Consider the following 16,177-nt stretch of genomic DNA (forward strand, 5'->3'; position numbering starts at 1 on the left):
ACGCCCGGTTCTTTTACGGTAAAAATGATTATTAGCGGGTTGGAGTCGGTGGACGGGGTAAGACTCCAGAGTGCAAGCGAGACCCGGTACTTACAAACACAACGGAAAGAGTTCCAATCGCCGGCAATGTCCTCCCACATGGGTCCGTCCCTGCCGACGCTGCCATCAGAGCTGGTACGGTGAACGCACCGTCGCAACACCGGAAAGCCGGTGGACATCTCGTAGCCCTCGACGCACGTCATCTCGACTTGCGATCCCGTCGTACGCAGTTGCGTGGACAGACGTGCATTGGGTGGTAGAACAAGCGCTGAACACTCGCCTTTGAGAACAAAGATAGGAAACACACACAGACAGATATAGAAAATTGGAAAGCAATCCATCCAACATGTGTGCAATCGGATGCACATGCAGACAGACACATACGCACACACACAAGCACCCGTGCACGCACACACACAAGCACATACACACACACACACACGCACACATGTAGGCACCCCCACACACACACATATATACGCATAGCCACACATGCACATGCACACGCAATGGTGCTGTCATAATGAATCTCTCAAAGAGGGCTGACTCAACACTACCACACCTACATATACCTGTACTGTATTTAACCATTTGCAAGTCGACCTTTTAATGACCGATAAACCGACCTAAAAGGGGGTAAATGACTAACAACCGGGGTATAACTGCCCTTAAAACGGAAAATCGAGGCCCCAAGTTTGGAGGTCAACTTACAACCGGTAAAATACGGTACATCTCCTAGTCAAGGATGTGATCTGATTACGGAATTGGGCACAACACTGACCGAGGGCAGGCTCGTGAGTGCACTACCCTGTTCTGAGGGTAGCAGATGCTCAGCAACGTTCCGCTGTATCTATATGTGTGCTACCGGGCAGGCTATCAACCGTTGTTTCTCGCAGTTGCATTAATTAACACCATCGTCATACAGTATTATGGACTAGAGCCACCCTGGGCTAGTCACACCTTTCCTGCCGTGCATATCACAATTGTAATTCCTAGTACAATTCTCCCCCATATACTCCTAGGTACCGTACGCATCCACTATAATTGTCTTGTGATCGGTTCAATTGCCATGAAACTCACAGTTACAACAAAACAAAGTTCCCCACCATTGCGAACTTGTGTTCTGCTGTATTAGTGTTTTAAAGATTGGCATATAATCTCAATGTGGAAGCTTACTTGAAACGCATGTCGGTGGAATGGAGCTCCACGTTCCGTTGGCCGCACAACGCACAACGCGACGTCCCACCAGTGTCCGTCCACCAGTGCAGGAGTATGTAGCAGAGCTACCTGGACCCGAGCCGGACATGGCTATTTGTACGTAGGCAGGCAGGGCTGGGCGCTTGCATGCAGCTGGTAGTATGGGAGAGCAGTACACGGAATGAGATGGGAAAACAGTACACGGAATGAGATAGGAGAGCAGTACACGGAATGAGATAGGAGAGCAGTACCCGGAATGAGTTAGGAGAGCAGTACACGGAATGAGATAGGAGAGCAGTACACGGAATGAGATAGGAAAACAGTACACGGAATGAGATAGGAAAACAGTACACGGAATGAGATAGGAGAGCAGTACACGGAATGAGATAGGAGAGCAGTACACGGAATGAGATAGGAGAGCAGTACACGGAATGAGATAGGAGAGCAGTACACGGAATGAGATAGGAGAGCAGTACCCGGAATGAGTTAGGAGAGCAGTACACGGAATGAGATAGGAGAGCAGTACACGGAATGAGACAGGAAAACAGTACACGGAATGAGATAGGAAAACAGTACACGGAATGAGATAGGAGAGCAGTACACGGAATGAGATAGGAGAGCAGTACACGGAATGAGATAGGAGAGCAGTACACGGAATGAGATAGGAGAGCAGTACACGGAATGAGATAGGAGAGCAGTACACGGAATGAGATAGGAGAGCAGTACACGGAATGAGATAGGAGAGCAGTACACGGAATGAGATAGGAGAGCAGTACACGGAATGAGATAGGAGAGCAGTACACGGAATGAGATAGGAGAGCAGTACACGGAATGAGATAGGAGAGCAGTACACGGAATGAGATAGGAGAGCAGTACACGGAATGAGATAGGAGAGCAGTACACGGAATGAGATAGGAGAGCAGTACACGGAATGAGATAGGAGAGCAGTACACGGAATGAGATAGGAGAGCAGTACACGGAATGAGATAGGAGAGCAGTACACGGAATGAGATAGGAGAGCAGTACACGGAATGAGATAGGAGAGCAGTACACGGAATGAGATAGGAGAGCAGTACACGGAATGAGATAGGAGAGCAGTACACGGAATGAGATAGGAGAGCAGTACACGGAATGAGATAGGAGAGCAGTACACGGAATGAGATAGGAGAGCAGTACACGGAATGAGATAGGAGAGCAGTACACGGAATGAGATAGGAGAGCAGTACACTGAATGAGATAGGAGAGCAGTGCACGGAATGAGATAGGAGAGCAGTACACGGAATGAGATAGGAGAGCAGTACACGGAATGAGCCGCAACATTTGTTGTTGACTGTTAGTTTACTTCACCAATTGCACAGGCATGATTGCCTTCTCAACGTCCCCATTTGCACTAAACTAATGACCGGTCATCAAGATACACACCGGTGTGTGTGGCACTGTGACTGCTCTTCGGGGAATTGCGACTGCGCGGACTGGTCACGAGGGGGGGGGGGGGGGGGGCGTGATTGATCATGGGGCGTGATTGATCACAGAGTCCTACGAGTACCCTATTTTCCGGAGTACAGACATCTACCCTACTTATCACCAGTAATTTGACCCATTTGACCACCGTAGTATATGAGCGGCGCCTGTTTTTTGGGTGAATTTTAAACTGTTGTTTAAAATAGGGCTTTTATTCCGGAAAATACAATACATAAGCAGACCCGGCAAAACTGGTCTGGTTGGTCAGTCCGCGGCCGGGCCAACCTTTTGGGCACCGACGTGTGTTTGTTGCTGAGGAGGTCATATTTACACAATCCATAGAATACACTGTACAGGCTCGGCATAGATCTCTCGAAGGCCTTCGACACGCCACACCGCTCAGATCTCCTTAGCACGATTGTCAGCGTTGCTCCTACCACGCCGGATGTGCTACCCTTAGTCCACACTCTGCTGTCAGATACCACCCTTCAGGTACGTGTGCAGGGAAAAACAGCAACCCCTTTTAGGTCGAACGTTGGCGCACCACAGGGTGACATTCTTAGTCTGATTCTGTTTACATGCTACTTTGAGAGTGCACTGCGAGGTACCAGATCTGACTCCCCTCCTGACGACATCCTACCACCTGACCTGCAGTATGCGGATGATCTAGACTTCATCGGAACATTCATGATCAATGTGCCGAGACCCTCCCAAACCATAACCTCACCGTTAATACCTCCAAAACTGAACGAACAAAGATATACCTGGCTGATGGTCTGGAGGAGGCGTGGTTCCGAAGCATGGAGAAATGCAAAGTTGCTGGGATCACGGCTAGGCTCAGCGCAAGATGTCCAAGCCAGAAAGGCCCTGGCAACCCATGCATTCTGTTCGTTGTACGCACTCTTCAAGCATCAATCTACCTCACTACTGCTTAGAGTTGCGCTGTACAATACCTAGGTGAAGCCAGTGCTGTTGTAAAACTGTGCGACATGGGGTCTCACAGATGCCACCATCAGAGGGATTGACACCTTTCATTGAAGGCATCTGAGAACAATGGATGGCGTTAAGTTCCAAAACACAATTACCAACAAGCATCTGTACGGCATCAGCGGCTCGGCACCGATTTCGCTCGAGATTGACCAACGGCGTTGGGAGTTCCTCGGTCACGTACTGAGAATGCAGAAGAGCTCTCCCCCACAGAGCATGTTAGAGCCCTTTCAAATTTCGGCCTCCCAGGGCTAAAACACATTTCGGCTGCAACACATTTCCGGCCTGTACTGCTGCTGCCTGTATACACTGTCACACTGAACCTTGCGAAACAAAATTTTGGCTGCAACAGATTTTCGGCCAAATATGGTCAGGCCGAAAATAGCCGAAAATGAATATGCGCCGAATATTTGTAGACTTACGGTATTTGTACTTCAATATCATAGAGCTGCTCAGTGCTACCTGAGAAAGTTATCACAGGTATATTGCTTCCTAGAGCTACGGAGAGCTGGACCGACTTGAACAAGGCAAATTAGCAGCAATTTGATAATACAACAGCGCTGCCTCTTGTCGTTGCCATAGCATTTTCAAAATCAATGGGCATGGCAGGGCGTAGTAGTGTGTGTCGAGCCAGTTCTACGGAAGGCACATGCCCAGTCCCGGAAATGGGGTATCATTGATAGGAACCCATTCCGGAGTAATCAATCCGGACGCCCGGTTCTTGTACGGTAAAAAAGGATTTTTAGATTTTTGCAGTCGGTGGACGGGGTAAGACTCCAGAGTGCATGCGAGACCCGGTACTTACATACACAACGAAAAGAGTCCCAATCGCCTGCGATGTCCTCCCACATGGGTCCGTCCCTGCCGACGCTGCCATCGGAGCTGGTTCGGTGAACGCACCGCCGCAACACAGGAAAGCCGGTGGACATCTCGTAGCCCTCGACGCACGTCATCTCGACTTGCGACCCCGTCGTGCGCAGTTGCGTGGACAGACGTGCATTGGGTGGTAGAACAAGCTCTGAACATTCGCCTTTGAGAACAATGATAGAATGATAATGCACAGACAGATATAGAACCCAACATATCTCGGTCTGGCATAACTACTACTGTATTGAACAAGCTAGAAACCCATAACCGCATGCTCTTTAGAATCTTATTTAGCAAAGATCGTTGCTTTCCCTCCCCTAGCCTTCATGAAATTGCCAAGATCAGTCTCCTTTCCACTCGACATAAGTACCACCCCTGTGTTCTCATACATAAAATATTACTAAATAAAATACCCTTGCATATGCCGGCTTATAATTGGTTCTCCGAAACACGGAATACCCGGAACTCATTCAGTCTCCACCCTATTCACTAGATCCCCGATCTTTGCTGGCTATGTGTCTTGGGCAACATTACCAACGCAGGCCAAGACCAGCACGTCGATGGATAATTTCGTTGCTTAAATCTCTGCTCAATTATAGGTTTCATGTATTTGCATGACATCCTGCTGGTTTGTCTCCTCCTTTGCCTTCTTTGCCTTTTATTTGTATTCTTTTGTCTGTTTTACTGCTGTGGTTGGCTTTCACCCTTGTCTCAGTTTTACTGGCAATCATCATGATGTGCCATGAGATGATGATTATAAATACAAAATACAAATATCTGCGCATCCGAATGCAATCGGATGCACATACAGACAGATAACTACCCAAACATGTGTACCAGTGCACGCACACGCACGCACAAACGCACGGACGCACACAAACGCACGGACGCACACAAACACATGCACCCACACGCACGCACACACAGGCACACACACGAATGCAACGCACGCACATGCGCACAAGTAGGGAATTGCCATAAAACTCACAGTTACAACAAAACAAAGTTTTTCACCATTGCGAACTTGTGTTCTGCTGTATTCTGGACTTGTTTAAAGTTCGGCATATAATCTCGATGTGGAAACTTACTTGAAACGCATGTCGGTGGAATGGAGCTCCACGTTCCGTTGGCCGCACAACGCGCAACGCGACGTCCAACCAATGTACGTCCACCAGTGCAGGAGTATGTAGCGGTGCTGCCCGGACCCGAGCCGGACATGGCTATTTGTACGTAGGCAGGCAGGGCTGGGCGCTTGCATGCAGCTGGTAGTATGGGAGAGTAGTACACGGAATGAGATAGGAAAACAGTACACGGAATGAGATAGGAGAGCAGTACACGGAATGAGATAGGAGAGCAGTACACGGAATGAGATAGGAGAGCAGTACACGGAATGAGATAGGAGAGCAGTACACGGAATGAGATAGGAGAGCAGTACACGGAATGAGCCGGAACATTTGTTGTTGTTGACTGTTAGTTTACTTCACCAATTGCACAGGCATGATTGCCTTCTCACCGTCCACATTTGCACTAAACTAATGACCGGTCATGAAGATACACACCGGCGTGTGTGGCACTGTGACTGCTCTTCGGGGATTTCCGACTGCGTGGACTAGTCACTTATGGACCGTGATGGATCACGGGGACGCAGGGGCGTCGGAGACGGTACGGTCATTACGGTAATGACCGTACCACTTTTCGCCCCAGGTACCCTGAGGAATGGATAAAGTACACTATTCTGGGCTCTAAATTTCCATAAGTTTGGGCTCAGCAGCCCTTCTCCCACGAGTAAATTGTACTTCAGATGGCTGACCATACCACACTAGAATACTTTTCGACGCCCCTGGGACGTGAATGATCACAGAGTCCTACTAGTGCCGCATTTTCCGGAGTATAAATTGCACTGGAGTACAAACCATACCAAGATTTGTTTGTCACGAAGTACAGACATCTACTTTAGTTATCTCCACTAATTTGACCCATTTGACCGTCGTAGTATATAAGCTACATCAACGTTTTTCGGGTGAATTAAAAAGTAAAAAGTATACTATCGTGTCCGTTCCCGACGGGAACGCGGGAACGCACGACGGCCGCTAACACCCGGTAAACCTTGGGTGAATTTCTGTTGCTTTAAGTGCGGCTTGTACTCCGGAAAATACGGTACATAAGCAGACCCGGCAAAACGGGTCTGGTTGGTCAGTCCGTGGCCGGACCAACGTTTCGGCACCGACATGTGTTTACTGCTGAGGAGGTCATGTGTAAAAAAATTAAATAAAAAAAGTAAATTATCGTGTGCATTCCCGAAGGGAACTCACGACGGAGGCTAATAACCGGTAAACCCTAGGGTCATGTGTATACCCTCCATATAATGCACTAAGTGTGAAATGCTAGCTTATGACCGGACCAATGAAAAGTGCATCCGCCGCTCCTGATAAGGCACCGATGACTCACCTGTGCATGAGACTGCATCGCCATGCCAACGTCCTGTGTCCAGACACTGCCTGTTACGTCTGTTGGGAGTCATGGTGAAGCCGGTGTTGCAGGAGTACGTCAGAATTGACCCGACGGTGATGGGCTGCACCACGTAGCGAACAGAGCCGTTGTCTGGTTCGGTGACCCGTGGACATGCGTCTAGACACAGGAACATCACACAGAACTCACACGGTCAGGCTTTTGCAGTGGCCAGACGAAAAAAACAAGACACGTTACATGCATCCTCAGACCCCATACTCACATCCCATTTACCCTCCACTGTGAGACGCGAGTCTATAAACTTGAAAATGCTAGGTTTCAGCCAGCCCAAAGTCGCGGATCCATATAGCGGTTGTGCGAATGAGTCCACACGGATTTTCAAATGTTCACTGTACATAGCGCGAGTCGTCACTAGTGTAAGCGCAGCGCTATGCCACGAGTCCGCGACGTCGCCACAGTATGTAAGCGCAGAGCTATGCCACGAGTCCGCGACGTCGCCACAGTATGTAAGCGCAGAGCTATGCCACGAGTCCGCGACGTCGCCACAGTATGTAAGCGCAGAGCTATGCCACGAGTCCGCGACGTCGCCACAGTATGTAAGCGCAGAGCTATGCCACGAGTCCGCGACGTCGCCACAGTATGTAAGCGCAGAGCTATGCCACGAGTCCCCGACGTCGCCACAGTATGTAAGCGCAGAGCTATGCCACGAGTCCGCGACGTCGCTACAGTATGTAAGCGCAGAGCTATGCCACGAGTCCGCGACGTCGCCACAGTATGTAAGCGCAGAGCTATGCCACGAGTCCGCGACGTCGCCACAGTATGTAAGCGCAGAGCTATGCCACGAGTCCGCGACGTCGCCACAGTATGTAAGCGCAGCGCTATGCCACGAGTCCGCGACGTCGCCACAGTATGTAAGCGCAGAGCTATGCCACGAGTCCGCGACGTCGCCACAGTATGTAAGCGCAGCGCTATGCCACGAGTCCGCGACGTCGCCACAGTATGTAAGCGCAGCGCTATGCCACGAGTCCGCGACGTCGCCACAGTATGTAAGCGCAGAGCTATGCCACTAGTCCGCGACGTCGCCACAGTATGTAAGCGCAGAGCTATGCCACTAGTCCGCGACGTCGCCACAGTATGTAAGCGCAGAGCTATGCCACTAGTTCGCGACGTCGCCACAGTATGTAAGCGCAGAGCTATGCCACTAGTCCGCGACGTCGCCACAGTATGTAAGCGCAGAGCTATGCCACGAGTCCGCGACGTCGCCACAGTATGTAAGCGCAGAGCTATGCCACTAGTCCGCGACGTCGCCACAGTATGTAAGCGCAGAGCTATGCCACGAGTCCGCGACGTCGCCACAGTATGTAAGCGCAGAGCTATGCCACGAGTCCGCGACGTTGCCACAGTATGTAAGCGCAGCGCTATGCCATGAGTCCGCGACGTCGCCACAGTATGTAAGCGCAGCGCTATGCCACGAGTCCGCGACGTCGCCACAGTATGTAAGCGCAGCGCTATGCCACGAGTCCGCGACGTCGCCACAGTATGTAAGCGCAGCGCTATGCCACTAGTCCACGACGTCGCCACAGTATGTAAGCGCAGCGCTATGCCACGAGTCCGCGACGTCGCAACAGTATGTAAGCGCAGCGCTATGCCACGTGCTAGGCCACGAGTCCGCGACGTCGCCACAGTATGTCAACTGATGATGTAGTCGCATAACGTCGATATGTTTGCGTGGGTTTCCTTCCAAGTAGGGTGACTCATCGGCCGGTACTGTCTGGACCGGGTGGGGCAGGGACATGGCCCTCCTTCCACCGGAAACGTCAAACCAGCACAACATTAGAATCCTACCTAGCGTTTACCACACATCGCTACGGTCTGAGCGGACCCAGTTTGCCCCAGAAGTCCACATTTATTGACTTCTGACGGTGACACTTTCAAGCCCTACATTGCTGCAGGAGATGCATTTCTACAGTGATACGCACGGAAATTCTGGTTGGGTTCCGGTTTCTACGTGGTGCCACGCATAGAGCCATGCATACGAAGCCTTGCACAGTGTGGCCCTATCCTGGTGCTATAGACGTGTTGTGCACCATGACCATACAGGACAGCCATGTTGGTTCCAACTCCACTCAACCCCTGCATCTATGGGTCACATGACGCCGGCCATGTTGGTTCCACCGTCAACATGTCATGTGGGTTGCACTGTCACATGCCTGGATCTTTTTCTAGTAGGTTCTACAAACATTTTAGTCACATAATCAAAATATGAAACCACTCTACGGAAGCCGCAGCGCTAGGTCGTTAGGTCCCTAAAATCATACAGTATCGTCGGGTGCCGAAGAAGCAGGCTGAAGACTCGGCCATTCTGACTTTTCTGACAGAAATCTCTATACGGCTGAGCCACAATGTATGGACGGGCATCTTGAACCTGGTGCAGTTCTAGTCTGTTCTTTCTTCGGCGTCCGCCAGCACTGTACAACAATTCTGATCGGCCATATTGCATGTAGCATTTCACCAATGATGTTAATGAATCATGATCTTTCGTCCCTTTGATTTCACATAATCAATGCCATGCATTCGAATGTTCACCGTGCATACACGTTCAGCGCAGGTTCTTACCTACTCGTCGGCAAGTCGGCGGAGTCTCCCACGCTCCGTTTGTCTGACAGATGATGGTTGCCTTGCCGACAATCTGATACCCCGACAGGCACGTGTACCTTCGTGTCATGCCCGGCCGCCACCTGCCAGCAATGCCCCTGTTGCCGGACTGACGGGAATTCCCCACGCTGGGTGGTGCCAGGCAGGCCGTGCCGGGAGTTTGCGGCTCGGGTAGTGTGGTGGACGGTGTGACTGGTGGTGCTGTGGTGAGAAACAGACGAGGTGTTGGTGGAGGGTTACGCAAAGAAAAAAGGGGAGCAAGAATCTCATTCCTATACTGTATAGCAGAAAATTACAGGACGGAATTTATTTTCGTACAATTTCGTACACGGCCTCTTTTGTACTAAAATTGATTCCATACTAAAATCTGTTCATGTGAAATTATGTACATTAAACATGCATACCGCTTGCGAACACGTGTATTTAGCATGCAGCACTGTGTGAAAATATAATCCGTACGAAAGTTCGAAATGCGGAAAATTTCCTGCTATATATTTTTCTTTTTTAAATCTTACTTGATGCGAACGTAACCATTATACATTGTATACTTCATCATGATATACCTCAAAGGACAGTGAAACTCCGTGTTTTAGAGTCATGGATGTATATTACTCTTACAATTACAGTTCTATGCATAACAGGTGTCTGGTGATTGGCTCTGCATGAAACTTTGAGTTACGACATATTCCAATTGGAAAAAAATAAGTCACTGTTGAAGACAAGTGGCCTGCCTCTTTTTAAGAGTGCCGGCTGACCCAGCAGAGAGGGGAGGGTACGAAAAGAGAAGGGATGATGTGCCTGCAAGGAGAGGGTGTTTAAACAAGGGGTGTGGGGGGGGGGGGTAAGGCACGGGTAAAGGGCAGGGGAAGGGGAAGGGGGGGGGGGGGAGTTGCCGGGACGACAGGAGGGGAGAGGTTCCTGTGATATTTCAATACTTCCCCTCCTTACGTGGTGTTGTGTTGAGGACACCGCCATCTATCGTGATGCTAATGTCCCATAAACCGACGCTGGTCGTGCATTGGTAACTTCCCTGTAGCACACAATGCAATAATTACAAGTATAACAACACAGAACAATGGATGTACAGTCAGACTTCGCATAAACGCACACATCCGTTTTCCAGAAAAAAATCCGGATAGGCGAGGGAACCGGATAATTGAACACACATACTGTATGTATGTGTTGCGGATTTCTGTTCGACTATGATTTACGCATGTTGTTGTATTTGGTTCTTGTCTGGTGGAGTCCAGTGTCTGATGTCATATATGGTCTAGGTGTACACGCGAGTATGGTGTGATGTGCGACGTTTATGGTATGTGGTACATGCAAGAGTACGCGTTGTCAGAGAGTGAGGATGTGCTTCCGTCTGTGTGAGAGTGACTGTCCAGTGAATGCTGTACATGCGCAGTGCTAGTTTGGTCTGGCAATGAGAGTCGTGTGTGATTCGTCCGTGGTCTGGTTGTCTTGGTCTTGGTCATGTGTTCTGTATGTATTAATCCCTGATTGGTCGTCAGGATTTGTCGTCGGTTTATTACTGCTTGTTCTTTGTTGATTCTTTGAGTCTTTTCCCGGGAGTCTTTCCCGTCGTCGTTTTGTCCTCACAAAGTTTGTCTCTCTCCTCCTGCGCCCTCACCATTTGTTGATAGAATATAAGTACTGAAGATATAATCAAGAGTTTGCGTTGTTGTGTGGCGGGGGCCAGGGGGAGTAGACTACTTCGCATGCAGGGCATATGCTGGAAAGCAGTAACCAACGATTTTCTTCCGGATGGCGAGGGATCCGCATAAACGAGGACCGGATAAGCGAGGTCTGACTGCAGGGACTAATTTAACCGGTATCGCATCGCAGTTTGCGACGCAAAACACAGTGTCTGCGATTCGAAGTTCGTAGTGAGTCGCGGTAAACTGCGACACAACATACATGTTAGCTAAGTATGGCCCTGGACATAGACTTGTAGTGCACGCGTAGCGCATGCACATGTGTAGCTTTACAGTGTGTGTGGCTAGTTTGGCGCCACGAGATTGCGCGCCATGCACTGTGACTAGATTAGACTGTGTGTGTGTGGTTGTCCAGCCTGCACTGCAGCACTGCAGGTAGATTTTACACCATACGCACGCGCGGACCGCGGGACCATGGCCATAATATAATTATTATGTCACACTATCTCCGCACGCGCACCGCAGCACGTGCACTTGGAGTTGGAAACTAACTAACTAATTACTTACTTGAAGTGCAGCCCAGGAAGCACGAGGCGAGTGTCGACAAGTACTTCACCTGCTTTTGAGATTTAGACCGCGTTGCTTCACTAGCAGTAGGCGTCTCGACCGTTCAGGACTTATCTTTGTAAAATTCTGCTAGCCTTATTGATGAAGCCTCTTCACTGCCGGCATGTCTGTGAAGCAAGGTACTGTGGACAAGTGGATTGCTGAATTTGATCCCAAAAGAGAATGGATTCGCGCAGAGTCGAGTGGTGGAGCTGTGACCAAGATATTTTGCAAGATGTGCAGGGAGAAGGCGTCCTCGCTTCGTGGTTTGAGGAATTACAGCACGGCGTTTGCTGACGGTATAAGTGGAAGTGCACTGAAGACTGCATTGTCTACGGAAAAAAAACTGCTATGCAAAATTGTTGCGTTGCTATGCAAACGTCGAGGTGTGTAGCAATTATTGCTATGCAATTTTTTAAGTAAATTAGTCCCTGGACTGCATTATCATACTGGGTAAAACACGGGTGTCGATGCACTAGATAACACTTTGGTGTCGTTTGTCGTTGCACCGGGGCTGGGCTGAAAATGCCAATGCGAGTGTGCAACAAGGTACAGGAGAAGAGACCCTCCCCGACTTTAGGTCTCACTCATGCATGACTAAAAATACTCTAATTTCAGAAATTTTCGATGCTCAATATTTTCGGTATGAGGGCAACAGGCTAGGTTAGGTAAACAGAAATTTTCGGTACAGAGAAGCAGTTCCCTATTGGATTATGTGTGTTAGTGTTTGTTCGGTGTATTGAAATTTTAGGTGTGAAACAGACGCACCGAAAGTACCGAAAATAAAAGTACACCGAAAAATTGTGAAATTACAGTAATCAACCAATTGATAGTCATGCCTATCTAAGTCGGACATTGGTCTAACATGTACACTAATAGGAAAAGTAGAAGTCTACGTACATGTGTATGCGTTTGTGTGTGTGTATGCGTTTGTGTGTGTGTGTGCGTTTGTGTGTGTGTGTGTCTGTGTGTCTGTGTGTGTGTGCGTGCGTGCGTGGGTGCGTGCATGCAATGTTCCCCCAATCCTACCTGGCGTTGTTCAAGAGGCAGGCAGAGACGCAGGGTGCCATTCGCAAAGACCCGGCGATTACTATCACTGACAATGTTCAGTTTCTTATGAAACCAGACAGCATCGGTACCCCCAGGGCATACAATGTCCTGACATGCGTTGCACTCAGCATTCAAATTTGCACCACTTGCTGGCTCTGTATGAAGAGAGAGAAAGAGAGAGCGAGAGAGACACACACGCAGAGACCGAGACGGAGACAGAGACGGCGATGGAGACAGATGGAGGAAGAGAGTCAAGGTCGTTCTGCGCCAGTTCTCGAATGCATTGTTGATAGAGGAGCTAGGAGACTGGTGAAATATGTGACGCATGAGTGAGCATGGTCAATGCACAGTGAACGCGCAGCTCCCCTACATCATGAACTCAGTACCTACTGGTCTAACAACTACAGCAACATCTGTAACTAAAGGCAACCGTCACTAGCGACCAGCCTGCTACTACAGACCACTTGGACTGGCACAAACCTCTAACTAAAGACCACCTGCCACTAAAGACCGCTTTCTCCGGCCCCAAGGGGTAGTCGTTAGTCACAGGTTTTACTGTAGCTGGAAATTTCCTTATTATCAAAAAAACAGTCCCTCACCTTCAACCCGGAATAAGAATGACGTCGATTGCATATTACCAGCTGACTGAATAGACTGGCATGTGTATGTGCCTGCATCGCTGTGCTGTACCGGCTCAATCACAAGCTGCTCACGATAGCTGCCTGCGATACGTACGCGACTCCCGTCGGATGTCATCTGAGCAACCACCGGGGACGAGAAAAGGGAAAAGAAACTTTAGATTTCAGCGACATGGACATTTCAGTGTAGCAAATGGATCAAGTTGGCTAAACTTAGGATTCCCGAATGATTTCCCCACACTTGTGGTGTGTAGATATGTGCACAACAGAAGTATACGGACATGCCCGGATTGGTGGCGTCAGGATGAGGGCACTTTGACTGCACCGTACCTTACTATGATCGTGGTGGATCCAATTAGACCAATCCCGAAAAGATTGTCTGGGTTCGTGAAAGGGGGCACGCGTGCAAGCCAGCTCGTGTGAAGTGCATCGTTTTGTATTTAGTTTGTATGTGTCAGTTCATGGCGGAGGAGAGAGAGACTTTTGCTCGCCGAGCTGAAGCTGAAGGATTTGATGAAGTCCTGCCAGCAGCTAGTCAAAGGACCTTCGGTACCTTAGGCAGATCCTGACGAAGTTTGGAGGCCAGCTAGCTCTCGGCGAGGAGAGGAACATTCGCGTGGCGATCGACTCGCCGTAAAAATACAAGCTACATAGCGCCGACATACCGCAACAGCTACGATTTCAACTTACTTCTCGATCTGCTGCTTCACAACGTTCAACTAGTTACAAGTCCTGACTGTTGTAGTCTGAACCCAGAGTCGCATCGCCCACCTACAAGTAGGTTTTGGAGGTGATGAATTTTCCGACGGGGACTTCTTCCGCAAACTCTCGCAACATTACTACAGTGTATGCTGTGTTTCCGTACGCTCGTGTCGACATGTCACCTACTGTACATGTACCGGATCGCGGAGGCGGAGGAGCTTGACGACCTCCGCTGACCCCAAGTTGCCGAAATACCTCCGTCGTGTTCGTTGTTATCACTGGATACATTCTCCCCTTCCAGAACCCGCGCCTAGTTGTCGTCCCGGGGGTAGAGACTATGTTGTCTTTCGAAATAGTTCTGCATCACGCGGCTTGCGCGAATGATGATTCTCATCATGAACTCGTACCGACGGTGTGACATGGCGATGGTCTTTGGCGGGGCACTGGCTTGGCGAAAACGCAATCTTCTTGTGCAGTAGAACATTGATCGGCTACAGATGAGTACAGTCACTTCGTGGTTAGTCCAATAGGAGGGCACCTGCCAGGAAAGAGGCAGGACTCATCGAAGACGAAGCGCTCGCAACAAACAATAGTACTCGAAATATCTACTTACTCAAGTAGTAAGATTTAGGGCCTATCGCTTTGAGCCACAGCGCTCACAGCCTTGTCTACTTCATCAAAGTGAGCTCTACATGTTCGTTGACCTCTTCACACTACACAGAAGATCGAAACAAGGATTGTGGCTTAGCATTTCGACTCCAACAGCAGACCATTACCAGTGCGAGAGAGAAAACCCACAAAGGGCTTTTCTTTCTGTCGCATCGTCTCTCTTGCATGCAACTAACGAGAAAACCGTGTACGTACCCCCGCATTCACACGCAAACTGTCAAACACGTCCTGTGCCGCATGCTGATCAGGTAGTGCCATGTATGTGTTGTACAGTGTACTCTCAGTTGACATGCCCCCTTTCGAACCCAGACAATCTTTTCGGGATTGGACTATTCGACCCAGAAGTCGTAATTTATTGACTTCTGATGTCATTAAAGGGGAAGTATACCCTAAAATCAAATTTTCACCAGTTGTAGTCGTCTGGGTGCTGAGTCGAATGGTCTTGGTCCGAGGAAGCTGCGACGCTCCCTTCCTACTTGAATCCCAATCGAACTCGCGCACTTCCACCGAAACTGGGTGACTGCGCCCTACTAGATGGGGATTTGTATGCAAAATGTCACTAAAAGCGCCGTTTCGTTCTTATAAAAGCACGGATGACCGCGATTGGCCCATATGTTGTAGTCTTTTGGACGCTGAGTCGACTGGTTTTGGTCCGAAAAGGCTGCGATGCAGCGTTCCTCCTTTATTCCCAATCGAACATGGTTGAACAAGCGGTCACGTGCTCCTGGGTGCCCAAATCACCTGGTCACCACGCCAGCAGGCGACAAATTTCACACCAAGGTTCAACTCGAGTTCAACTCGAGTGACAGGAGTGCACCCAAAAAAGGTCAAACAGGCTAGTAAGTTGTACCCTGCAGGCACGGTGACCAGGTGACTGGTGTACGCAGGAGCACGTGACCGCTTGTTCAACCATGTTCGATTGGGAATAAAGGAGGAACGCTACATCGCAGCCTTTTCGGACCAAAACCAGTCGACTCAGCGTCCAAAAGACTACAACATATGGGCCAATCGCGGTCATCCTTGCTTTTATAAGAACGCAATGGCGCTTTTAGTGACATTTTGCATACAAATCCCCATCTAGTAGGGCGCAGTCACCCAGTTTCGGTGGAAGTGCGCGAGTTCGATTGGGATTCAAGTAGGAAGGGAGCGTCTCAGCTTCCTCGGACCAAGACCATTCGA

The 16,177-nt window shown here is 49.5% G+C and overlaps 1 protein-coding gene across 3 annotated transcripts in view; it reads right to left on the reverse strand.

The window, feature by feature from the left end:
- Nucleotides 1-16,177, reverse strand: part of LOC135829803 (uncharacterized) — a 57,734-nt gene that overhangs the window by 13,621 nt on the left and 27,936 nt on the right. The window contains exons 11-19 of one of the 3 annotated variants that reach the window (XM_065342189.1): nucleotides 13,589-13,745; nucleotides 12,969-13,144; nucleotides 10,624-10,705; nucleotides 9,637-9,876; nucleotides 7,000-7,179; nucleotides 5,640-5,813; nucleotides 4,490-4,714; nucleotides 1,216-1,389; nucleotides 95-319 (exon numbers count right to left, since the gene is read on the reverse strand). In XM_065342189.1, coding sequence (XP_065198261.1) covers nucleotides 95-319; nucleotides 1,216-1,389; nucleotides 4,490-4,714; nucleotides 5,640-5,813; nucleotides 7,000-7,179; nucleotides 9,637-9,876; nucleotides 10,624-10,705; nucleotides 12,969-13,144; nucleotides 13,589-13,745 — 1,633 coding nt within the window. The remainder of the gene's footprint in view (nucleotides 1-94; nucleotides 320-1,215; nucleotides 1,390-4,489; nucleotides 4,715-5,639; nucleotides 5,814-6,999; nucleotides 7,180-9,636; nucleotides 9,877-10,623; nucleotides 10,706-12,968; nucleotides 13,145-13,588; nucleotides 13,746-16,177) is intronic. The other 2 variants (XM_065342191.1, XM_065342190.1) reach the window with 2 other exon arrangements.

This window comes from Sycon ciliatum, chromosome 13, assembly GCF_964019385.1.
Source record: "Sycon ciliatum chromosome 13, ocSycCili1.1, whole genome shotgun sequence".
NCBI lineage: Eukaryota > Metazoa > Porifera > Calcarea > Leucosolenida > Sycettidae > Sycon > Sycon ciliatum.